At 43.4% G+C, this 26859-nt stretch overlaps 1 protein-coding gene across 4 annotated transcripts in view; it reads right to left on the bottom strand.

The window, feature by feature from the left end:
* The window catches only part of SLC1A2 (solute carrier family 1 member 2), a 166551-nt gene that overhangs the window by 61438 nt on the left and 78254 nt on the right, over window positions 1-26859 (bottom strand). For all 4 annotated transcript variants that reach the window (XM_032166271.2, XM_032166272.2, XM_032166269.2 and 1 more), the window contains exons 2-4: window positions 9295-9434; window positions 6936-7088; window positions 4119-4369 (exon numbers count right to left, since the gene is read on the bottom strand). In XM_032166271.2, the coding sequence (XP_032022162.1) occupies window positions 4119-4369; window positions 6936-7088; window positions 9295-9434 (544 nt within the window). The remainder of the gene's footprint in view (window positions 1-4118; window positions 4370-6935; window positions 7089-9294; window positions 9435-26859) is intronic.

Here is a 26859-nt window from a genome sequence, read left to right as displayed (position 1 = left end):
TGAACAGCAGAGTCACACTCCCAGGAAAGAAAAGGGGACCAAAGCCAACTGTTGACCTATCCTAAGGATGCTAAAGAAGCCTAAGTTTGGTTTAAAAGAGAAATACTCATGGATCTAAATGAATGGTGGCTGTCAGGATCAGGCAGGAGGCCAGCTGCTACCTGTTTTATATCCATTACGTCTTAGGTCAACAGTAGCCCTTCGACTCAAGGGCAGCTTGCTAGTTAGTTGCTGAAGCAGGATTCGAGACGAGTTATGTTTGACTCCAGAAATCCAGATTTCAAATAGCACATGCCAGTGATGTAAGTTGAAGCTGAGGAGATAGGAACACTGAACGCAGGCCTAGTTCTCTGCCTGAGTTCCTGATTCACAGAAGCTGTTCGGTTGCACAACTCCATGTAAGTGCTGTTGTAGTCTGTTTTGTGCTGCTATGACAGAATACCTAAGACTGGATAATTTATGATAAACAGAAATTTATTTTTTCACCATTCTGGAGACTGGGAAGTACACAGTGAAGGTATCAGCATCGGGCAAGAGCCTTCTTGCTGCATCATTATATGGAGGAAGGTAGAAAGGCAAAGACAGGCACAAAGGAGCCAAACTCATTCTTTTATAGCAGCATTAATCCCATCCATGACAGCAGAGACCTCATGGCCTAATCACCTCCCAAAGGGTCCACTTATCAATATTGTTATAATGGCAACTAAATTTCAGCATGAAATTTGGAAGGGACAGACATCCAAAGCATAGCAGGTGCTAATTCCAGTCTCCCTGTCCCTAAGCCCCCATCATGTCTCACTGTAAAACCTGCAAAACCATAAACTGGCCTACTCACCTTTCTTCTTGTCTACATACAGTCTATAGGTAAGTGTGGCTACCTATAACCCTATCTATATCCTTAGCTTCCCCTGGCCCATCAAGTCATGCCTGAGCTGAGTTTACCTTCCTCCACTCACTATATCCCCCACACTGGCCTCACACAGCCTCCTTTTTCTTCTCTGAACATTATAAGTACTTTTCGGCCTCTGCATATCTGTGCCTCTACTGAGAAGCCTCTTTCCCCAGCTCTTTGTAGGCCTAACTCATTCTGATCCCCTATCCTCTCAGCTGAAACATCTCCCCTAGTTACCACCGGCCTATCATCCCACCTCTAGCCCTCAGAGAACACCTGTCTTAATGTTTAAGTCTCTTCTGTGTTTCCCTGATGTTTGTTTTGGTCTACCTCCCTCCCCTTTAATGTAAGTGAGCTCCTAGGGGCAGGGTCCTCATCTGTCTCCTCCCCTGTGGCATCCTTGTGCAAAGCAGAGAGCCTGGCAGCCCGTCCTGCTCACAAGTATTGGCCGAGTGAACATATACAGATCATGGAATTTTCTGGAGGAAAAGAACCCATGTGGTCTCTATTACTGGGCTGGATTTAATGTTGTAAGGCCATATCTTACAGCCAGTTACTGTCTTGGAAATCTCACTTTGGTTCAGAGTAAGCCCCAAAAAGCAAGCAGGAGACCTCTCTGCTCACAAAGACACAGGGACCTGACTTGGGCAAACCAGGCCCTGTCACTTGGGAGGAGGCAGTCTCTGTGGGGGGAGCTCATCTTCCTCTTTACATCTCTGTTTCTAACTTTGGTCAAGGAGCCTCCTCCACTCAAGACAGGTTATTTTAAATCACTTCTAGCTGTACTCATGGACACAGAAGAGGTCTCTCACACACCCTTTCTCTCTGGAAATGCCATGTCCCTTTAAAGAGTTTCCTGTCCTCAAGTCCTCTTCAGTGAATTCCTCCCAGGCTTAAGGAATCTGTAACCATACTCTCCCTGAGGTGGATTCTACACCATTCTTCCTCAGGTTGTCCTAATCCAAAGGGACCTTGATCCTGAGCCTACTGGGGGACCAAGGCTCAGTTCTCATATGAATTTTGGCAATAGAAAGTTGGGGTCAGGGCTGGGGTGGGGCAAGGAATGGCTCAGGTCTCCATTCCAGAGTGGCAGACAGCACCCCTTGCCACGGGCAGCTGCATTCAAAGACTGCCCATCCACCACAGCGCTCACCGAGTGTGAGTGTGGCCAGCTCCACAAAAGTTCACTCCAAGACCAGGGCAATAGCTTCAGGAGCCTGCCTGCTTCTTGATCCTGCCTTCCTTTTTTCACAGAGCATGGCATGACCAGAACTGAGTCCAAATCTGTCCTTCCCAAGCCCTCCCATGCTCCACTCTCCCCCATTCTACTACCAGCTCAGCCTCCTGCAGCTGCGATCCCAGAACGCTCTTTCCAAAATGTTAAGAATGGACAGCACCCAATTGTGTCTCTCACTCTAAAGCAAGTCAGTTCATGTTTCTGAGCAGGCTGGCTGAGGGGCAAACACACTATACAGATGGAGCCCACTAAGCACCTTCTTCTCCAGCTGATTTCTATTTATTTCTGCATCCAACTTCCCTGGCCTGGAATGGTTTCCTTTAATATAGGTCCATGCTGCATGTGCCACTAAAATGGTATCTGAAACCAGGGAACATATCCCAACCCAGAGTAATCTGGGCTCAGCAATGGTTAAGAACTACATTTTGGAGACAGCTAGGAATACATATTTTTCTTCTAAGCAAACTGTTTCCTAAGCTCATTCTTCTGTGCTTGGAAATGGCTGAAGTTTAGCTTAGACTGCTTGGTTTTAGCTTAGTTTCTACCTGGGTTAATGGGAACCGGGGTGTGTGGGATGTGTTCTAGCCTATGCTGGCCTTGGGGCTAGAAAACAGGGTAGTGAATGGGGCCTACTCAGCTAACTCAGTGGTTCCACTCAACAGAATCACCTGTTTTAAAAAAATCTCAAGTTTAAAAAAATGTATAGGAATGTATGCAGCAAGCAAGAGTATACATTGCTAAGGAATCTGTACCCACTGCTACATACTTTTGTAGTGCCATTTTGCAACAGCCAGCAAACTCAAAATACAAAACTCCTTGTCCTGACAAGGACATTTTTACTTCTAGGAACTTATCCTTTAAAAATATTATGCAATCATGAAAAAAAGAATAAATGACTTTAAAACATTGTTCAATGTTTTTCATTGTTCAACATCGCTCAATGAAAAAGTCAGATGTAACGTTTTATGAACAATGGAGTACTGTTGGGTTAAATTCTTTTTTTTGTTTTTGTTTTTTGTTTTTGAGACAGTATGTCACTCTGTCTCCCAGGCTGGAGTGCAGTGGCTCTGCTCACTGCAACCTCTGCCTCCTGGGCTCAAGCAGTTCTCTTGCCTCAGCCTCCCAAGTAGCTGGGATTACAGGCATGTGCCACCACACCCAGCTAATTTTTGCATTTTTAGTAGAGATGGGGTTTCATCATGTTGGCCAGGCTGGTTTTGAACTCCTAACCTCAAATGATCCCCCTGCCTCAGCCTCCCAAAGTGCTGGGATTATAGGCATGAGCCACCATGCCCGGCCGGGGTTGAATTCTTTTAAAGATTATGCACACTTGCATACGTGGCAAAAGAAAAATACAGAGGAGGAAACAACATTCTCAACATAAGTAGCTCTAGAGAAGGGGAAGCAGAAGCTTCTAACTTTTACTTTGTGTACTTCTATACTTTCTAAAATTTTCATAATTTGCATGTATTACTTCCACAATTTAAAAAACTACCCAAGCTCCAGATTCATCTCTTGGAGATTCTGATTGTGTAGGGTATTTGTATTTTTTTAAAAGTGCCATTGGTTGTTTAGCTTTACTGCCAAATTTGAGAACCACTGTGTATTCTAGAAGGTTGTGGGCAAGGCTAACAAAAATGTGCCCACGGACAACTCAAAGACACATTTCCCAGCCTCATGCACAAAAAGGAAAGGAAGAGATAGATATAAGGAGAGAGAGAGAGAGAGAGAGAGAGAAAGGAGGACAATCCCAGAGCAAAAATATATTAAGTGAGCTGGAAAAAAAGGGAGGTTTAAAAAAATTAAAACCAGGAGACTCCAATCCCAAGATCCTGCCCTAAACCACCTCATAGAATCCCTGGGCCTAGACAGAGATAATTACATATTAAGAAAATTTCTACCCAGAGCTGGTCTGTTAAAATACTCTTAAGTTATCTCCTTGATAACTTAGAGGACTGGAGAAGAGAGAACATCTGAACTCTGGGTTACCTGTTGAAAGCAGGCTTGGACTAGGTTTTCAGGGAAGAGATTTCGAATAAGGTCTAGGAAGGCATCCAGGCTGGACACTTCATCGTTCTTCTTCCCAGGCCCCAGCTGCTTCTTGAGCTTGGGATTCCCTGGATGGATAGCCAAGACCAGAATGACTCCCAGTACTGCGGCAATGATGGTCGTGGACATATAATACACCATGGCTCTCGTGCCCAAGCGGCCACTAGCCTTAGCATCCAGGCCTGACAACCCTGGATTGAAAAGAAATGCAGAAGGATTAATTCTATTACGTTTGTGCTAATGACCTGTGTCTACATTTCTATGACGTTGGCTTCATATTACTCAAATGTGTTAATGGTTGATTAAATCTCCTACTGTAGTCTTCCCTCAATATCCATGAGAGGGTTGGTTCTGGGACTCCCAACAGATACCAAAATCTGAGAGTGCTCAAGTTTCTTCAGTAAAATGGTGTAGTATTTGTATATAACCTATGCACATCCTCCTGTCTACTTTAAACCACCTCTAAATTATTTACAATACCTAATACAATGTAGATGCTATGTATGCAACTGTTATACTATACTTTTAACTTGCATTATTTTGTATTTTTTATTAGTTTTTTTTCTCAAATATTTTCAATCTGCACATGAGGGACTCACAGATATGCAGGGCCGACTGTACTGAATATTTGGTCAATCCCATAGTTTATCATTCTATTATCCAGGGAGGTTTTCAAGATTTTACAGAACTGGGAGAGTTGGAGATCCTCCTGTTTAGAGTTTACAAATGGTCTGTGACAAATTTTTTGTCAGTCTGCAATAATAAGTTAAAATAAAGTTGAAGACATCCCATTTTTAATTCTGAGATTATGTTCTCTCCACTTTTTTTTTTTTCTTTTGGTCTTAACATCTCCTTTCTTTTATGAAGCGACGGTGCTGGTACATGCTAGTTTTTAACTTGTTTATTTATGTATGTTTTAATGTCCTCACTTGGAAGACTAAAAAGCTAGTAGCTCTGTGCCACACTCAAAATGTCTTTTGAATATATTACTGGTAACTGACATGGAGAGTCTGAGAATAACGATTTTGCCCAGTCCTCTCATTTCTCCGAGGTGAAGCGTGAAGATCCACATTGCCAGCCTCATGCAGGGATTAGGGAACACCCCGTGAAGCACCCTGCCAGTGGTGGGCACTTCATCTATACCTAGGGAGGTTAGAGGAAATTCCAAGCAAATTCACAAAAACTCCAGCCCCACTGGGTTTTTTTCCAGTTGTTTCTTGAATGTGTTCACTTCCTGGTTTCAGTTCCTGCTCTTACCAGAAAGAGAGATTGAACCCCTTTTTGGGGGTCAGTCCTTTTTGCTATAGGGGAGGAAGTTAGTGATGTGAGCTGCTCTAAATTAAGCTGACCTATGTATGACCTACTTCTCTTTACAATCTAGTCTAATTCTAGCCGATGGGAGCTAGGTTTCCCCACCAAGTTGGCCAACGTATGATCTGTTAACAGGTGTAGAGAGCATTTTCTCTGGTTTATAGAGGAGCATTGATGGTAAATGCACCCTTTCACTCAATCTAGCGCTGAATGATAAGATCCCACTTAGCCCCTAAGTGCCTGATCCTGAGTTCCAGCATTTCGGGTACTGGGGTCACTGGCCAACCAGCTGAAGCCTCAACCCAGCTGAGCCCCTGAATCTCTTGGAGTGACCAGAGCCTCACTCACTTCTTTCATGAGGTGGCCAGTCCAGGGGAACAACTTCTCCAGATGACTTTGCTGGCTGGTACCCAAATATGGACCAAAGCTCAGCTTCCTGTTCTTAACTCAGAGCTTAGTCTCCAAAGGGCACCAATTTATATCCTGTTTGAGCAATATTATTTGATAAGGAGGAAAATACCAGTATAAGCCCACAGAGGAAGAACAAATTCTTTCAAATAAAGTAGTTAATTATTTTAGTCAAAAATAATTGATGCTGGGACTCAGGATCTACACCTGTTAACAGATCACACATTGGCCAACTTGGTGGTAGTCAAAAATAAGTGAACATTATGCCACATATTAGGAGTACCTTTGTTCTGAAAAACTCAGAGGGCTTTCATACCTAGCATTTCATTTATTTTTAATGCCAGCCTCCCTCAATTCCTAATTAAAATAGTAGATAGTTTCTTTTTCCATCTATTACCTTTATCAGTATCTGAACAAAATCTAATTTAGAAAGAGGAGAAAAGTAGACATTAAAAATTAAGGCCAGGTGCAGTGGCTCACGCCTGTAATCTCAGCACTTTGGGAGGCCGAGGTGGGTGGATCATGAGGTCAGGAGTTCGAGACCAGCTTGGCCAATATGGTGAAACCCTGTCTCTACTAAAAATACAAAAATTAGCCAGGCATGACGGCACGTGCCTGTAGTCCCAGCTACTCAGGAGGCTGAGGCAGGAGAATCACTTGAACCCAGGAGGCACAGGTTGCAGTGAGCCGAGATTGCACCACTGCACTCCAGCCTGGGCAATAAATGGAGTCTCCATCTCAAAAAAAAAAATAATTAAAACCACTAGAGGTATCATCACTTGTAACATGTGGTTGTGTTTCCTTTTCTTTTTTTTTTTTTTTGCTGGAGAGAAAGACAAATGGACTGACTAATCGATGGCAAGCTTTTATTTCTTTAGGGTTGATTATCTTCATTTCAGAGACAGGAAAACCAAAGCTCTGAAATGAAATGACATAGACGATCACATTCACTCAACCAAATTGAGATTCTACAGTCAATCCAAAAACCGGGGCAGGAGTATGACCCATGTTAGCCAGGCACTAGTGAGGTGGCCTTACCTGTGATTAAGCTGGAGATGATTAGAGGGAGAATGAGCATTTTTAGCATCCTCATGAGTATATCCCCTGGGAAGGCTATTAACATAACCACATCAGGGTGGATGGGAGATGCCAAGCGAAGGAGCCCTCCACACACTGCTCCCAGGATGACACCTAAAAGGAAGGGGAAAACAATCTGAATTTATTTTTTTGCCCTCGTCAAATGACTTACTCTAGACACTTATTTCCGCAACATTGACCTTTCTCATGCTTCTGCAGTATTAGATGATGAACAACGTGTAACAAAAACAACATTAGATAAGTGAAGCTGATTTTGATGACTAGCAAGAGAACTTTCTATACCTCCAACTATTCTTAAAAAGTCAGCACCCAAAGAGTCAAGGAGAACTCAAGGCTTTATGAAAGTGCACACTGGCAACTTGACTCCAGCTTCTTTGAGGCGATTTGTCTACTTGGAGCCAGAAATTGTCTATAGAAATAAACTATAAGGGGCTGGACACAGTGGCTTATACCTATAATCCCAGCACCTTGGGAGGCCGAGGCGAGTGGATCACCTGAGGTCAGGAGTTTGAGACCAGCCTGGCCAAAATAGTGAAACCCCATCTCTACCAAAAATACAAAAATTTAGCTGGGTGTGGTGGCGGAAACCTGTAATCCCAGCTACTTGGGAGACTGAGGCAGGAGAATCGCTTGAACCCAGGAGACGGAGGTTGCAGTGACCTGAGATGGTGCCATTGCACTCCAGTCTGGGCAACAAGAGTGAGACTCCATCTCAAAAAAAAAACAAAAAAGAAAAGAAAGAAAGAAAGAAAGAAAGAAAGAAAGAAAGAACGAACCCACAAGGACAGATATTGCCTCCTTGCCCAGCCCAAGCTTGGCCACATGGCATGACATTTAATGTGTGCCTTCTCATTGTAACTGGAGGCAAGATAAAAAGAACATTTAATTGATCAAGCTAGCATGAATTCTATTGTTTTCTTCCCATCTATTTTCTTTGGCTTCCAATAGTTTCCTCATGGCTCACTCTCAAGGCTTGTCCTTGACTTCTATGTCCTTTTACATAGTTTTTAGATTGCTGATCTTATGGGAGCTCAAGAATGGACTCTAAAATATACAATTTTGGAGGAAACAATTTAGGCAGAGATGCTGGCAGGGATCTTTCACTTTACAGATTCAAAGATCCCAGAAGAAAAATTTTGTATCTCTGCAAATGGGTGGCCAACATGAATGACCCTTGCAGAAACCACAAGTTGGGTCACAGTACCACTGGCCATAAGGGAGGGATGGAGTTCCAGGAATGCAGGATATGGTGTTAATTCCACAGATGAGGAAGGAGTAACGTGGCTGCAAGCCTGATTTTTTTTCTTCTGCAGGTAAAAATCATACTCTCTAACTTCTTCAAGTCCTGTGATGAATTAGATGTGGTTACATGGCGGGTAACCTTTGGAAAACCTAACCATGCCTGTGGTTTCTTATTAAGTGAACTTAGCTGTGGCGAGCTCCCAGTCCTGATCCTGGGTCACTGGCAACCAAGGCATCTGTCTCAAAGGAAAGGCCATGGAATGGAGGGGTTCAGGTAGGTGTGTGCGGGTGGGTGGGTGGGAAGGACAAGTTGTTCATTGCTTCTCTGTGAAACCTAAGTGAGAGCTGCAGAACAAGGGAGGGATTGAGAAAGGAAATGGTGTAGTTGTCATTACAAGAAACTGTATATTGCCCCATTTTCAATAAACCCTCATAGGAATCTTAAGATCAAGATTGTATCAATAGCCCGAGAACAACCATCGCCTCGTGAGGCCTGAAGCAGAGGAGGAGGAGGACATGCAAGATGGAGCTGGAGCAGATCAAGGCATTGGGGCAAACATCTTCCACGTCGACCTCATTAGCTAATGTGCCCAAATTACGTAAATTAATGATGTGTCTGGAGAAGCTCAGACCTTGGGAACCATTTTAGTGGGGTTTTGTGCAATACTTGTGCTTATCTTGATGCAGGTGGTTCTCTAAATGTGGTCCATGGACCACTGCTTTGGAACTGCCTAGGTTTGCTAATATGTAGATTGTAGGACCTCATTTCAGGTGGCCCAAAGCAAAGTCTCCATGAGTACAGGAATCCACATGCCAACACTCTCACAAGATATTTACTTGCAAAAAATTTAAGAACTACTAGAATCTAAAGGAGAACGAATGGCTAGAGGAGGTAAGGAGGAAAATTATATCACTGAAGCCTGGGCAGACAGGGCCCTAGGCAAACCATGTGGCTTCCTTTCTGGTGGAAGGGCTGGCTGCTGAGACCAGCTGCCCCACAGAGCCAAGAGAGTCCCAGAGAAGAGGGGGCTGGGGGTGGAGTGGTGCAGGTACCTACCAAACACCGTCAGGGTGAGCAGCAGATTCTTCCCCAGCTTGTCACACAGGCGCAGGCCCAGGTGCCGGTGCTTGGGTTCCTCTGAGCTGAGGTGACTGTCGTGCATTCGCACTTCCACCTGCTTGGGCATATTGTTGGCACTGGAACAGAAGTGAAGGCAGAGATTAGAGAGATTGGCACCTCCCCTATACAGTTTCAGGGGCTCGACTAGTAGGAACCTCTCCAGGCACAGTTGGAATCCGGAACCATCTGCAGGAAAATAAAAGTGTGACTCAGGGTCACCTATAAGCAGGACAGTAGGACACACTGAGAACGGATGTGGATCCTCCCAGTGAAGGGAAGGAACGCCGCATGCAAGGTTGGGTCTTCCAAAGAATTGCCCCCCATGGTAACTTGGGGAAGGAAGTTACCATGTTACAGAGCCTTTACTTGAGTCTTGACCAAGGTTGCAAAGGCTAAAATAGAGATCCAAATCCAGATAGGTCTGGCTCCAAAATCTGAGCTATTTTGTTCTTGTAACAACAGCAAAAAGGTGACTTTTTCAGGAGAGTCATACTTGAGTTACATCAACATTAAAATGTCTCCAAGCTCAAGCCTTCCCCATCCTGACATGTAAATGTCACAAACACTGATCATCCAAGCTTTATTTCTTTTTTGGAAAAGATAGTTTATCTAGTAAAAATAATAATAATAATAATTCAACCTATTGTGGCTTTTAAAAGGTCACCTACATTATCAGGACTGCTAAACTGGCAAGAGCTAATACCACTTAGAGTCCAAGAAGTATGGCTTTAAGAAGTATTTTGATCACCTCCAGCTATGGTTGCAGCCAAGCCCTTTTCTGGGTAAACCCCAGGTAAGCCTAAGCCATCCTGGGAGTCTGCCCAAAGGAGCCCTTGCTGGGATAATGGGCGTACTTCTCCTTCCTCAGCTTTGTCACTTCCCAGGCCAATAAGATCCCAGATGTAAGCTTGGGGATTGCCATAGGGAGGCCAATTTTTCACTTTGATATCTTAGAACATTTTTTTAGCTGCTATTTACAATCACCATCATTTGATAAAAGAAAAAAAATAAGCCTTTCATACCTAGAAAGAGAGGTGTCTCTGAACAGATGACAGTGTTTTCAAGACAGGGAGGTGTTGCGTTATCCAGATAGTCTTGTCATAGACTGGAGAAAACTTCCCTTGGAACCAACACCAAGCTGCAGACCAGTGTTTTGGAATAACTGGTTATAATGGGAATAGTGTGGGTTTTGGAGTCAGAGGGCCTTGACTTCAAGTCCTGACTCCAACTCTTGCTAGCTGTGCGGGGTGTAGAAAGAAAAGCCTGATGCCTACTTCATAAAAATTAAACAAAAATATGCTAGCATAGTACCTTTCTCCAGTGTACACAAAGAAGATACATATAACACCCATCAACTTCATGACAAGGATGACATTTTGTTCAGGGGGCTTACCCACTTGCCCTGCTATTCTAGCAAGACACCAAGAACTTAGCTTCCAGTCTCAGAGTTAAGACCTGGAACCCAAATACAACTACTTGCTTTTTCATAACAGGCTGCTTAATATACTTGCTACTCAAATGTTTTAAAATTAGGAATAACGTTGCATGATCAGATGAGAATGTTAGTCAAAATATAGGCTTCTTAGTCTCCCCTTAATGGCCTAATTTTCTACTCATCTAGTTAATTTCTGAGGTAACTTCTGGTCTCCTGACATATGTGTGCACTAACAATCCCTCAGACCAAAAAGAAAATAGGGTATGACTGCTCACAGCAGGTGAGTGAGGGCCTTTCTGATCAGTGAGCAACAAATACCACTTCCTCCCATCGCCAAGTGAAACAGACAGAAAACTCATTTTACAACACAGCAGGGGGAAATGATCAAAATGATCTTTTTAACATGGATAGACCATATTTCTGTGTTTGCAGTGGGATCTTTTTCCATTTTTAAACATGTCTCCAGCAAGTAATCTGAAGCCTCTAAACCAGGAAATGTCAAACAAAGAATGGAGGTAGTATGTGTTCTGAAATGGTGAATGTATTTCCTTAGCCAGCTCTTGGCAAAACTCTCCAGTCCCCTTGAGATCATTAATCTCCTTGCCTTCTGCTTCATTTGAATCCCTCCTGCCATTGAAATGAGAATCAGGCACATGGTTGGTATTCAAGTAAAACTAGGAAGTATTTAAAGCAACCATTCTGGCAAGATCCATATGATGTAATGGAAACGTCAGGCATCAAAACAGCCATGTCAAAGTGAAAACACACAAACAGTAGGTTAGCATACACACCCAACCCGGAAACATGGTTGGATGCCTGTGCCACACATTTCTTTGTTGTACAAAATTGCTGCCTCTTTAATGGTTTGTTTTTTAGGCCATAACAAAATGTCCCTGAAGCCCTAAATCAAAACAGCCACATCAAAGTGGCTACGTCAAAATACTATAAACCCACAAATACTTATTGAGAGAATTCTCGTGAGTTGCCCTTTTGGAATTAAACAGATATGGAAGACTTGTAAGAGTTCTTGATGTTTGCATATAGAAAATAATTTTTAAGGTAATTCAGGGACTCAGCTCGCAGCTGGAAACACAGAGTCCCCCAAGAACTCTTTGTAAAAATTCTGACTAATCTAAAAATTCCAACTATTCTAATTAGCCTAACTAATCACTACATCTCCCAGAACACAAACAGAGACTGACATGGGAACTATCACGTAATATAGCATGATAGAATATTATATAATATACAGCTGCTTCTAAGCCTATATACCTTTAGAATAAGATACAAGTTTTAAAAAATGTGCTCACACAAACAGTTATATAAATGCTGATTGCAAACACACCTGGTAACAGTGACAATAACAGGGATAACTTATATTTATTGAGTGTTCTCTATGTATCAGACACTATACTCAGTAATGGGTATAGTACAATCTTTACTCTTAAAGAGCCTTTACTCAGAGAGGAAACATAAAGCACATTGTACTGTAATTGTCTGCTTTATGTACAGGCCATGAGCAAGCTTGCAAAGGAGTTCATGGGAAATCATAAGAACAATACCTAACCCAGGTTCAGGGAAAAGGAGGGATGTTCAAGAAGGGGTCCCAGAAGGGGCTGAGACCTGAGTCAGCTCCTGAAGGATGGATTTAATTTAAATGCCTACATTCTCCACCAGTCTATGAGCCCCAGGAGGGCAAGATTGTGATCTTTAACACCTAGTCCTCAGTGCTTAATCAATGTTTGCCAAGAGAAATTGAGAATTGAAAAGCAGCTCTAAAAGGGCCCCTTGCTTGCCCCTGGGAATGAGGCCCTTCTGCAGACAGACTGGCAGCATGACACTTCAGTCAGATTCTGACCATTCTTGCATTTATTCCACAAATTTCTAGTGGGCCCATATTATAGGCACCATACTGTTGTTGACGTTAAAGATGTTGGAATAAACAAAAAGACAAAGCCCTTGATATCATGGAGTGTGCACTTTAGTGAGAGAACAAATACATGGATAAATACATTTTAAGTAGTGAGAAGTGCTCAGAGGGGGGTTGTATTAGTCCATTCTCACTCTGCTAATAAAGACATACCTGAGACTGTGAAATTTACAAAGGAAAGAGGTTTGACTCACAGTTCAGCATAGCTTGGGAAGCCTCCGGAAACTTACGATCATGGTGGAAGGGGAAGAAAACGTGCCCTTCTTCACATGGTGGCAGCAAGGAGAAGTGCCAAGCAAAAGGGGGAAAAGCCCCTTATAAAACCACCAGATATTGTGATAACTCACTCACTATCACAAAAACAGCATGAGGGTAACTGCCCCCATGATTCAGTTATCTCCCACGGGGTCCCTTCCACGACACATGGGGATTATGGGAGCTACAATTCAAGATGAGATTTGGGTGGGAACACAGCCAAACCGTATCAAGGGTGAAGGAGAAGGATAGCATTTTGTGGGGAGGCAGCGTGATTTTGTATCAAGTGTCCAGGGAAGGCGTCTGTGATGAAGGGACATTTGAATAGAAACCTAGAAGAAATGAGGGGTCTCCTCAAGTATTTTATGCAACTTGTTTAGAGCTTAGCAAATAAATGGAACATACACAATTTGGAAATCTGTCTTACTACCTAGATCCTAAAGCTCCCACCCAGATGCACACTCTGGGGTCCACATGTTGATTTTTACATGGATTCAAATGAATATGTAATAAGTAATGCTGGGCCCTATCAGCATCATGAATATTATGAGGGTTTAAATGACTATTCCAGCTCCCCCTAAGAGATATGGTTACCAGGAAGAAGTGAGTTGGATACAGGTGGAAAGCCTAAGGTCACAACAGCCAGCAGGTTTGCTCCCATGGCAATGAGCAGAAAGTGCCAAACCTGGTCTGGGAAGTCCACCGGATACACAGTAAGTCATGTCCAGTGTGCACACTTACCCCTTTACTAATATTCCCTTCCTATGTCCTGTGGCTGGGCACACAGAACAAAGCAATAAAACCCAGGTTGGATTTGGGTCCACCAAATCCCTCGAGGTTAATGCTCTCTGACACTGCCCACCATCTGTGTTTCTGCTTGAGTGCCTCCAGAGTCGAGGAATATCAACAATGCAATGCCTTGATGTTGGAAGTTCCAGTGCGCCAACTCAGGCCGATCTCTCAAATGGCCTCCACTGCCTAACAAAGTAAGGCCATGTGATGGGACAGCTGTTGGGATCATTAAAAACTTTTAACAATGAGCCCATAATTTCCTTCGGCCTTAGCCTCTCCATTGAATTATTTAAACAGCTGTTAATTTTGCAATCGCTGCCCAGTTCTTTCTCATGCAAATCCACGTGAGTCCTGTTTCAAGGCAAGCTCAGCTTATCGTGCAAATCATCCTCTGTGACTCAGAAGGGAACATGTAATGGGGCTAACGCTAAGTTTTAAACTATTCTCAGAACCTGCTTTTCATTAGCATTCGATTTCCCTTGCTTTGCCAATAGCCTCTAATAATAGACTCATAAGATGTGGTGTTGGATTCAGATTTCCTGCTGCACACTTCAGTGTCGCCTTAGCTGGCACCAAACTCTTTTTTCCACCTTCACTGATTTGATGAGGTGGCAACAGACACTCCCCAGGGAGCCTAAAAGCAACTGGTGTGTTTCTCCTGGAGGATGTGAGGTTTGCAATGGGCTTCACCCACCTGTCCTTCCACTGCTGACATCTAACCTCCCCTCTCTGGCCCCAGGCTTCAAGATCTGTAGAGGTACTGGAGAGACAAAGATGTCCAGAGATTGCCCTACTGGAAGACACTAGGTCACCCTAGAATCAAGAACAAGAACAGTGCTCGCTGCGGGGCCTCTCCCCTAAGACAGTTGTTGTATTTGGATAAGAATGCTGGAAATACCTGTTGCATCAGCTCGAGCACCAAGAACCAAGAGGCAGAGATTTCAGCTTTGATTGTCCCACATCCAGGGTCTCCCCCAGCTCCTTGAAGAATGCCACCCCTGCTGTAAAAGGGCCTGAAACTCTAAGACTTTCTGGCATTTCCAACAGCCTGCAAATCCCTCCACCCTTCCTAGATCCTGTAAGACCTGCCTTAACTGTGTCAAAGATGTTTACCAACCAAGATGTCAGTCTCTCTCTGACAGATACCATGTTGTCACAGATCCTGCAAATGAAACTTAGAGGGTGACAGCCTCCAAAGTCTCCTTCAGTCCCTTCTCCTATTCATTGTGTCTTCACAGTGTTCATTTGCTAAATCACAAAATTACTTTCTGGTCCTGCTGGTGAGGCACTCCAGACTTCAAAAAGCTCTTTTTTACAGCTTCTCCCAGTCCATTCGAGGGATTGGTTAAAGAATACAGTTTATAGCTATCCTGAATCATGACGGTATTGGGCCAGGATAGGACTGGAAGTCAGGAAGTCTGTGTTCTAATTCCAGGACTGCTGCTAAATGGGTGTATCAGGGGAAAAGTATGAGGATAAAATGGATATAAGGTTACCTTCTGTGATCAACAGACAGTAGGGTAAACTGCTATGAAATGGTAAAAACACACCCTTAATGTAAGATATCAATAAGGTTTAAGTATCAATTTTGGCCCATTTTTAGTTTTTAGGTCCCATTCTCTTAATCTATAAAATAAGAGGGTTGAATTGGAAATTCTTTAACATTTAAAATTCTGTGATTCTCTAATTCTCCAGGTAGGAAAAAGGATAGTAATAGCATTCAGTTCTAGAGATGTGGATTCCATTCTAGGTACCCATGATGGAAGAAGCTTAGAGCTGACCATGAAGACAAATCATTTCATTCACCATGAGACAGCTCAGTAGCTATACCACAACCCTCACAGGGAACGGCAGAGATGAGAGACAAACCAACAGCAACCATAACAACAACCATTTCTTGATGTTTTTGTGTGCCTTTTAACCTTTCCTGTCTGTTACAGAAGCATGTTTTTCTAGGGCCAATAAAGCTGGGTTGGGATGAAATTCAGTACACAATTCAGACGTGAGCATCTTTTAATTCCTCATCCATCCTTCACCCATTCTCAGGTCTAGATTTCTAACATGGGCAGGTCAATGCCTTGAGAACACAGTCAAACAGGTAAACCGGCATTGGGACCAGCAAAGTGCTAAACTTACCACTAAGTCATTGAGAGACCACCTGCATCAGGCACAGTCAACTTCTGTGGAACTGGTGAGGTGGCACTCAGAAAAGACAAGATGAGAAATCGAAGGAGAAGAGTCTTTTTTTCCCTATTTCTTCCTAAATGCAGTGGCCCAAGCCAGCTAATGCCATGAATGGCAGGTATACAGCCAGCGGAGCCTTCAGGTGTCTACACACAAGCTGAAAAGACAAAGTAGCAGGAGACAAAGTTTTCAAGGGATCAATAAAAGTTGTATTTGTTTGGCTCAGAAACAGATGTTAAAACACCAGCTCTGAGGAGTAACTGTCAGAAGACCAGTTGGTGGAATGCAATCACATAATTACATGGCCATTGATTCTTGGTTAAAATGTCTCTTTTCTGGCAGTGGCTGAGACAAGACATTTAGTCGTTTGGACAAACCATGCAACTCACTGGGTCATTACAGAGCTCCAATGAGATAATATCTATGAAAGCACTGATATATATCTGATATATAGTAGATACTCAATTTTAATATCCTTTCTTTGTCTGAAATCCCTCATATGATGCAAAATGACCAGCAAGAGAGTTTACTCACTGTTGAGTTTTAGTAAATCTCCTTGCCAATACATTGGTGCTGGTGCTTTTTACAAACAGAAAGTCCCAGAGGGTCCAGAGTGGGTGGGGGCCTGGGAAGGTCCCACTGCCATCAGCCTCCCTATGATGGAATGACTGGATAACCTCTCAAAGGACATCAGGAGTACAACCTTAAGGATATGGCCTCTGGACTCCCGTGAAATCCTTCCCCAAGCAGAAACTTAGCCAGCTTTGACCCAACAAATTTGCTAATTTCCAGATAGACTCACCACCCCAAACAGAAATAAGACACCAAGTAACAATGAGCCTCCAGGGCCCAATGAGAGACTGGGGTGGGGTGTTTGATCATCTCAAATTGGAAACCTCTTCTAAAAATAAAGATTATGCCATGGCCCAGGAACACATTGGCCAGCCCAGTCCCCAAAGGGCTGTCAATTCTGAAGTAATGGCTACCCACCTCTGGTTCATGGAACAACATGAAAATACATTTGATAACTTCACACAACATCAACAAGCTGAGGAAGATTCACGTGGCATGCACTCTGGGTTTTGAGCCAGGGGCAACTTGGCCCTTTCCAGATGAATAAGCCAGTTTGCCTTGAAGCAAACCATCTCTGCTAGCTAAAGCATCCTCCACCCACCCTCCAACCCAGCCTTCTTAGACCGACTTTTATTCCTTCTAAATAACTCAGGAATGACTTCCCTCAGGAAGGCTTTGATGACTCCCAGGTTTGCTTTGTAGATGCAGTTTACCATGTCGCCTGTGCTCTCAAGGCATTTTTCACAGTTTACTTGTTTGTTTTCCCCACTAGAACATAAACTCTTTGAGGACAAACTGTGTCTTATTTGTCTCTGTCTCCACCATGACTAGCATCTTCCTGGCACATAGTAGATGCTCAATTAGTTTATGTTGCCTGAAGGAATGAATGAATGGATGATTAGGTTAAAATATGTTCTTGTCACAGGTTCTTTGTGACACTCCATTATAAGAGGTAGTGGTCCAGAAGGCTAACAAATCTGAGACGAAGAGAGAAATGAGAGAAGGAAGATCAGAAATGGTTTCAATGGGGAAGTCCCGTCCTGTAAAAAGCAGGCAGGCCGGGTGCAGTGGTTCATGCCTGTAATTCCAGCACTTCGGGAGGCTGAGGCGGGTAGATTGCCTGAGGTCAGGAGTTTCAGACCAGCCTGACCAACATAGTGAAACCCTGTCTCTACTAAAAATACAAAAAATTAGCTGGGCGTGGTAGCAGGTGCCTGTAATCCCAGCTACTCAGGAGGCTGAGGCAGGAGAATCTCTTGAACCCAGGAGGTGGAGGTTGCAGTGAGCCGAGATCATGCCATTGCACTCCAGCCTGGGCAACAAGGGTGAAATTCTATCTCAAAAAAAACAAAACAAAACAAAAAAAACAACAACGAGGGAACACCTGCATTGGGAAAACCAGTGTGTAGCAGAAACGGGCAGCATCACAGCAGGGCTGGTTCTTTTCTGCTGGTGGTTGTGATCCAGCTGCCCTGACCAAGGATGTTGGCCTCAGTGCTCCCAGCACTCTTGAGGGAAGATGGAATGAGGAACCACTCTAGGTTCACCCAACAAGGCCTTTGGGGAAACTGATGAGGACCTGGGAAGATGCACTTGTCCGTGAAGGATATCTTAGGACCCAATTACCAAGTATCAACATCTCTAAATTGGATCCTCCAAAATGTGGCCCTTCTGCCAGAAAGCATGAGTACTCATTCCCCTTCCAAGAGTCACTGGAACCCTGATCTTGAGGTTAAAAGAGCTCAAGATTTGGCCCTCAGGCCTGGGAGATTCTTCTACCCTCTGAAGTTTCTCAAACTGAGCCTTTCCAATCAGTCTCCCAGACGGGAGTGACTGGGATGTTGACTAAGAGGTGGTTTAATTAGCTGCAGCGCCTTCAGGCACTAGGCAGAAACTGGGTGAGGTGCTGTGTACCTTAGCCGGGACTGGGTCTTTTTATCACACTTTACAATTGCTTTCCTTCAGTGCAGTCTGTCTCTTTTATCTTCCTTCTAGACTGAGCAGCCAACCAGGCAATGTAGCATCAATCCCAAGCAAGAAGGCAAGTCACTACCACGGCCTTGCAAATTGCAAGATTTACCATGGCAGGCATTCAAAACACCACACAATTCTTCTGTGAGATGATGTTTAAGAGCTTCCTCAAAGGTTCCCTGGAGACCTTCAAAGTCACGCACTTCTGCCTCCCAGAGACCCAAATTTCCTCCTTGAGAGAACTATCTCTTTGGATTCCACCCAAAGACCCAGATTTAAGCCAGAAACTCACGGAAAAAGCAACTCATTCACTGACACCTTAGTGTAAAGGAGATTCTCAATCCATCCCCCAAAATAGAACTGTCTGGAGGAACCCCTTAATATAGGTCCTGGACAGAACCATATCCGGGAAGCCAAACGAAAGGAGATGTCAAAACATAAATGACGTAAACTTTGCCGACTGCATACCATTGCCAGGATCAGTCTTGAAGTCAACCATGTTTGAAATTCTGAGGCCTCCATAGCGTATCTTGAATGCTAGCAATTTTATTCTCCTTTTTTTTCTTTTTTAATCCAGATGCTTATTTCACATGAGTGTTCAGTTTGTGGAAATTAATCACACCGTTCATGTGCTTTTTTTGTCTGAGTGCTATACTTGAGTTAAAGTTGAAAAATAGGCAAATTAAATTATGGTGTTAGAAGTAAATCCATATAGTATATCTATCTTTGGCCCTAAATGGCTGATTCCCCTCCTGGTGGATTTCCCAGAAAAAGAACAGGTACTAATTTTGCCCAAAGAACACCTTATACTTTGGGAACATGTAAACATCTCCTTCAGATGAGGCAAAACAGCGGGGCCCTAAGGTAGTCCAGGTTATAACAGAGTGATCTCACTGGCCAAAGAAGAAGTTTGTGGCCTTCATCTTCCTTCTACTCTTCCATGCCCATAAGAGCAAAGAACTCTCATACATTTCCTTTCTTGTCTTCCATAACAGGAACCCAAGCAGGCTCCTCTCCTTGTGTTCATCTTTCAATCGTAAACAATAACCAACATTTCATCATTTTAACTTTCTAACAAATAAGCTAATAATAACATTTGTGTCATTTAAAAAGCATTTTTGCATCTATCAAAGAGTTAATGACACCCCTGAGAGGGAAGGATTATTCTATGTTAGAAATGAAAAGACAGAAGCTCCAGAAGATTCTGAAACTTGCCCAAGCTCATGAAGCTTAGAAGTAGCAGAGTTAAACCTGTGCTGTGGTTCTGCAGCAAAGTTAAACCTGTGCTGTCCTTTGCCTTTGAATCCAGTGTTTTATGGGTATACTCTTTCTAGGGGTATTTGCGAGCAATGGACATGTTAGAACTACCATCTACACCAAGGCACTAGGTAGCTACTCATGAGACTTGCATTCTAGCACATGGAGAGGGAAGATAGAGAGAGGAGGTGCTGCTAAATGAGAGAAAAGGCAAAGTGAGCTCTGGGAAGCTATGGCTTTGTTGTCTGTCTTGGACAATCCATGCTGCTTGTGCCATGGCCCCAGATGTACCATCATGAGAAAATGGCATCCACTCAACTGACTCCTCCCTTCAGGCAACCAGGGCACACAGGAACCATCCTATTCCTGCTGACTCAGCCAGCACTTGCTGCTGTGAAATAACCTCAAGGGTTCACTTCAACTCTGGTTCTTCACCAGGAAGGACCCCCCATCAGAGGGACCCTAATGTCTGGTAACTGGTAATAACAAGAATAATGATGGTGACAATAATGATGACAGCAGCTAACATACACTCTAAACTAACTTCATACCAGGTATTTTTCTAAGTCTTCTTATATATGAACTTATTTAATTCTCACAATAACCTCAGGAGATAGGTACTATTATCAGCAACTTTTACTGAAGGAAAAACAAAGTCATTGAATGGTTAAGTTACTCGCCCAGTGTCACAAAGGTAATGGATGGTAGAGCTAGGATTTGATCCCTGTCAGTCCTGGACTTGGAAAAACTGGTCAGCCCACTCTCTCTCCAGCCTGAGAAAACTTGCTTTTATATTAGGCAATTTCATGCTAGCAATAGACATTGACACTGAACATTTGGCCAAAAGAGTGATTTTGCTGTCAGGGGATGGGGAGGATTCCAGAGAGAAGAAAGTTAACACCTAGTCCAAACCAGAGCCTGATCCAAGAGCTACATACAACGGTCATGGAACCCTAGAATTTCTGGACTAGAAAGGCCTCCTCTCCCCTCTCAGCCTCTGAACAAATGATTATCTGGTCTAGTGGCCCCAACTCTGTCTCTGGATCACTTGTTAAAAATACAGATCTCCAAAACTTATGTCCACACAAAATACTGCACAGGGATATTTATAGCAGCTTCATTTATAATTCCCAAAACTTGGAAGCAACTGAGACATCCTTCAGTGGGCAAATGGATAAACCATGGTACATGCAGACAATGCAATATTATTCAGCACTGAAAAGAAATGAACTATCTATCCAAAAAAAGACATGGAGGAAAAATAAGTGCATATTATTAAGTGGGAGAAGCCAATTTGAAAAGGCTACATACTGTATGATTCCAACTATATGACATTCTGGAAAAGGCAAAACTATGGAGGGGCATGGTGATGAATAGGTGAAGCACGGAGGATTTTTTAAGGCAATGAAAATACTTTGTATGTTACTATAATGGTAAATACATATCATCCTACATTTGTCCAAACCCATGAATGTACAACACCAAGAGCCAACCCTAATGTAAACTAAGCACCCTGCAGGATAATGAGGTATCAATGTAAGTTCATCGGTTGTGATAAATGTACCACTCTGGTGGGGGATGTTGACAGTGGGGGAGGCTGCACCTGAATGTGAGCAGGGGTATATGGAAACTCTCTGTACTTTCCACTCAATTTTGCTGTAAAACTAAAACCACTCTTTAAAAAACAGTATATTAAACGAAAACAAACAAAACAAAGCACAAAACAGATCTCCAAGCCCCATGCATGAATATTCCAATTCATCACATCTGGATGGGACCTAGACCTCTGGGCTTTTGCAAAAGCACCCAGATGACACCGTTGCAGCTAATCCACATACCAATGTCTGGTCAATGCCTGAAAAGTTGCAGTAGAGGGCAGCTTATCACTTCTACTCTGACAAGCCCACCGTTGGATAGCTTTGACTATCAAGAAGCCCTTCCTTTATGGTGAGCCTGTATCTGTTTCCCCGTAGCTTTTACCCACAGGTTATTTTTCTACCCTGTGGAGCTACCTAATAATAAGTTACCATCAGACAATGTACTGGATGCTTTACATGCGTTGTTTCACTGACTCCCCACAACACTCTCACAAGATAGCTACTATTATTAGTCCTTCTTTATAGATGAAAAACTGGAGATCAGAGAGAGGAGCACATTTGCTCCAAGTCAGGCAGTTGGTGAGTAGATGAGCTGGGATGGCAACCCAGCTCGGCCTGAACAAGGTGCACACACTTAATCATGACACCTACAGAAAACGAAGCTGAATCCCTTCTCTATCTACCAACCTTTGAGGCATATGAAGTTTCTGCTCAGGGTTTTCTCTTCTCCAAGTTTATCACTATCCTGGTTAAAGCACCTCAAGCTACTTATTTGCATGTGCCTCCTAGACCTGCACACAACCTTCCAGGTAAGGGCTGGCCACTTCCCCACTCCCCTAAGCCCATCAAAGACTGCCTTTCTTGCTTTCACCCTCCAGCACATCAGATTCTACCAGAGCCGAGGCTTCACCACTGCCTTTGAAAGACTGAAGGGCATAGGTAACTTCACAGTAGAGAAAGAAGGTAGTAGGGAGTGCTGGTAATGAATAGAACCATTTATTGACTTTTTATTCTGTACCAGTGATAGGCAGAGTAATGCCCCAACCAATGTGCATGTCCTAATTCCCAGAACCTGTGGATGTGTCAGATTACATGGCAAAGGGGCTCTAAGGCTGCAGGCGCAAAGAAGGTTGCTAATCAGCTGACCTCAAGATAGGGAGATGCGCCTATCTCCAGGTGGGACCAGTGGAATCACAGGGGTTCTTATGCGTGAAAAAGGGAGGCCGGAAAGAAAGAATTGGAGGATGGCAGCATGACAAAGACACAGCCCAATGTTGCTGGCTTTAAAAATAAAGGAAAGGGCCACGAGCCAAAGCATGTGAGAAGCTTCTAGAAACTGGCAAAAGCAAGGAAACAGCCTCCTCCTCCGAGCCTCCAGAAAGGAATGCAGCCCTGCTGACACCTTGATTTTAGCCCAGTGAGACCCAACTCAGACTTCTGGTCTCCAGAACCCTATGATCATAAGTTGTCTTGTTTTAAGCCTCTTGATTTGTGATTATTTGTTACTGCAACAATGGGAAACTAATGTAGTACCAGACCTTATGCTAAGTGTTTTCTGCACTATCTCATTTGTTGATTACAAAAAGCCTCAGCAGAAGGTGATAGACACAGAGAGTTTCCTATCCACACCCACGCCTCTGCTGTTTCTGGAAATCTGCTCAGAGAAGCAGCATGCTCAGCCAGACACCACTTCTCAACCTCCCTTCCTGAGATGTAGGCTGAAGTGTTCTGCTCCTCCTTTCCTCACTTCCTCCTGCCCTAGAGAAATGCAGACCAAAGTAACATCTTTCTCTCTTTAGCCAATCACGTGTTTAAAAGGCTCAGCAATACCATGCCTCTAAATGGCTTCCATCGCCCATGGAAGCATTTCAAGGCCTCCCAGAGGACTTGTGCAGTTCTTTACTTTGGTTCCTTCTAATGAGCTGCTAAATTTGTGGCTGTCGAAAGTGAACTAAACATCCAGTCCCTGTTGATCCCAGCAGTCCGGTCAGCTTACTGACTGCCCAATTGCTTCTCAACTAGTTTGATCTGCTAAATTTACAAGTGATAAACTGAGCCATCCAGTCACCCCGAAGGGTAATGTTCTCACCAGGAGAATTTCTTCTTAAGAGAAGAATGTATATTTCTCACTCTGGTAGCTTGTGGAGACAGACTGGTTCACAGGGCTTTGTGCTGATGTGGCACAGTCCACAGGTGCAATACATCCTCATGCATGATCCATTCCCTTCCCACCTTTTCCATACACAGATGCAGTTCGTGGTGTTTGGGGAATATATTACTTCGCATATTCGAACCTGAAATCTTAAGTGACTCTTTGATGTTGTCTCTTTGAATAGTCTTTTCCTGAGCCCCCAATCTACTTTTCATGCCTCTAAGATCTTAATGTTGCACAATTCATCACATTCATATGTTTTGCCTCTCCCACTAGGCCTTAGACTCTGTGAAGGAAGGGCCATACATCTATCCCTGGGCCCTGTCCATGTTAGGTGTTTAATAAGAATTTTTGAGAGACTAGTGATTTGGAGGTACTAAGGGGACCCAAGTCTACAGGGACTGGGAGGTGCCTCTGACAGCGAGTGACAGGACCTTCTCAGCTGAAGCATCTCCCGTGGAGATGGCTTCAAACAGAAGCCTAAACAGGGCACAAGGAAAGGATCAGGAAACCTGAAGTCCACCAGAAACTCCAACTAATGTTTAGTGACCTTGCCAAAAGCAACTAGGGCTTCTAATTACCACAAGTGATCATGACTTGAATTTTTATGCACTTCCTGAAGTCATTCCAGCAGCACCACATCTCCTCAACAGCCCTGGAAGTGGTGATAATGTGGTATGCTGGCTACCGGGTCATCAACACCACTTAATTCCTTAGCAACTGAGGTGAAAAGCCTTCATCCCAAGTGCCTTGGAAGAAAGGCTTGTTCCTGCTCAACTCATAAAGTCTCAAATTTATGCTGAGGATAGTTTCTCCCTGAGTGATTTATCAGGTTGACTCTTAAATTATGACATCGAAGCAAAGAACATGTCCTGTTTTTATCTGAATCCTCTATATAATGACATGCACAATGCCAGGCACCTAATAGGTGTTCAGCAAAAACTGGTAGCTTGAATTACGTATATGACAAAATTAAGAGAGATGGGTCAAATAAGACTTACAGATAAGTCCAGATAAGATCTCTGGACTCAAATATATTCTAGGGCTTTGAATTAACACAGAAATGGCAGGAGTTTTTTTTGCCATGGACAGCCATGCTTTCTTCCTCCATCCTCCCTCTCCCCATCTGCCCTGAGCACACACTCAGCCCATTGTCCTTTATCTGAGAGCAGATTCGACTCCACAATTCATTAGGGGAGAAATTGTTATTGTATTTTATGGGGAGAAAGGGAAGAAGTCTGCAGCACACACTACCCAGAGAACATGCAATACAATTTTATTATAAGCAACTTTGTTCTTCCTCCCCATACTCTTCAGAATGTCTCTCCTCTTTCTCTTTTACTTCCGTTCTCACTCTTAACTTCCTTAGCCCACTGAACTAAACCTGATGGATCTTCAAACAACTGCCAACTGTTCCTCAGGTTGGCTCCCTGGAGTGGTCTCATTCCCCATCCGCACACAGCTGATCAAGTATTCACTCTCCGAACAGGTCTCTTTCGCAGCTACTCAAAAAACATAACCTTTGGCAGGGTGCAGTGAGGGGGCACAGTGGCTCACGCCTGTAATCCTAGCACTTTGGGAGGCCAAGGTGGGTGGATCATCTGAGGTCAGGAGTTTGAGACCAGCCTTGCCAAAATGGTGAAACCCCATCTCTACTAAAAAAAATACAAAAATCAGCCAGGTGTGGTGGTGCACGCCTGTAATCCCAGCTACTGGGGAGGCTGAGGCAGGAGAATTATTTGAACCTGGGAGGCGGAGGCAGCAGTGAGCTGAGATGGCACCACTGCACTCCAGCCTGGGTGACAGAATGAGACTCGGCCTCAGGAAAAAAAAAAAAAAAAAAAAAAGCAAAAACCATAAACAGAAACAAAAAGAGACCATAACTTTTACCTATATTGTTATACCAAAATTAACAGATGTCACAGAATTTATTCATCTTAAGGTAAGGATTCCTTTTGTTTACTGCTAAGCTAAATAAGCAGTAACTTTAACAATGTTAATGACGAAGGGTTGGAAATTTATTCTAAAACCCTTTAATTTATAGTCATATATTGTTAATCATTTAAGTTTTGCTTTCTCTTTTTTTTTTTTCCCTTGAGACAGTGTCTTGCTCTGTTGCCCAAGCTGGAGTGCAGAGGCACGATCTCAGCTCACTACAACACCTGCCTCCCAGGTTCAAGCAATTCTCGTGCCTCAGCCTCCCGAGTAGCTGGGATGACAGGCATGCACCACCACGCCAGCTAGTTTTTGTGTGTGTGTGTATTTTTAGTAGAGATGGGGTTTTGCCATGTTGACCAGGCTGATCTTGAACTCCTGGCCTCAAGTAATCTACCTGCCTTGGCCTCCCAAAGTGCTGGGATTACAGGTGCGAGCCACTGCTCATTTAAGTTTTTCTTAAGTAAACTTCAATGTACTTTGTTTTAGTATTATTATTGAAAGTTACTAAAGGGTTTTGTCCACTTATAGTTATGAAACCTAGATCCCTGAGTGGCAACAATCAGATAGAACTAAGAAGTGATTGTCCTTTAGATAGGCATGGATTTTCCAGTCTGTCACAGTCCCCACCATCCCTTATTGTCTCCTTGACACCAATGCGAAGTGTCAATTACTATTTATCATCAGGCTTCCATTGTTGTCTTTCTGAAAAGAGTCTTAAGAGGAAAGTAAACTGTTTCCTGATTTCATGTGCATACCTGCATGGCTCTCGTTAAGTTAGCAGCCCTTGTACCTTTTGGTTCCATCATTGTACAGATGGGAGCTTTCTTCATATGCTTAAGTAAAATCTTCAAAAAAGGAATGAAAATTTATTCACCAGGCTACAAGTAGGTAGGGAGTGATTTAACAGAGCGAATCACGTTGTTGCTACTAAAGATGTCACATAATTTACAACTTTGAGCAAAGGTTCCCAGGGGACAGGTGTGAAAACAAAAGCAAGTGATGTGTCATCTCACCTTCCTGAGAGCAGGCAGAGGCAGTGCTTTAAGAATCATTGATGACTGACTAGCAGGTTACAGCGGGTGGAGGAGGGCTTCACTATCTTCTCTGCATGGCCCCTTATTATCAGTAGCCCCAAGAGTAGAACTCTCTAGAGCAATGACTCAGTATGTGCTCAAATGCTGAGACATGACTTCAGCCTTTTCTTTACCAGTCTACTTTGGGGGGCAGGATGTGGAGATTTGGTGAGTTGGACTCACAGCTTGTAGAGTCTGGCTGGAGAGCAGTTTTGTTTTGTTTTGTTTGGCAACATCCCTTAAGACAGACGTTTTGTACAATATGAGAAGTGACTGTTAGTCATTTTACAGATGAGAAAGCAAAGTTAAGTAACTTTCCCATTGTCAGGTAGCTAGGAGTAGAC

The sequence above is a fragment of the Hylobates moloch genome, unplaced genomic scaffold (assembly GCF_009828535.3).
Source record: "Hylobates moloch isolate HMO894 unplaced genomic scaffold, HMol_V3 SCAFFOLD_11, whole genome shotgun sequence".
Classification (NCBI taxonomy): domain Eukaryota; kingdom Metazoa; phylum Chordata; class Mammalia; order Primates; family Hylobatidae; genus Hylobates; species Hylobates moloch.
The sequence above is the reverse complement of the archived record's forward strand: the minus strand, read 5'-3'. Positions and strand labels throughout refer to the sequence as shown.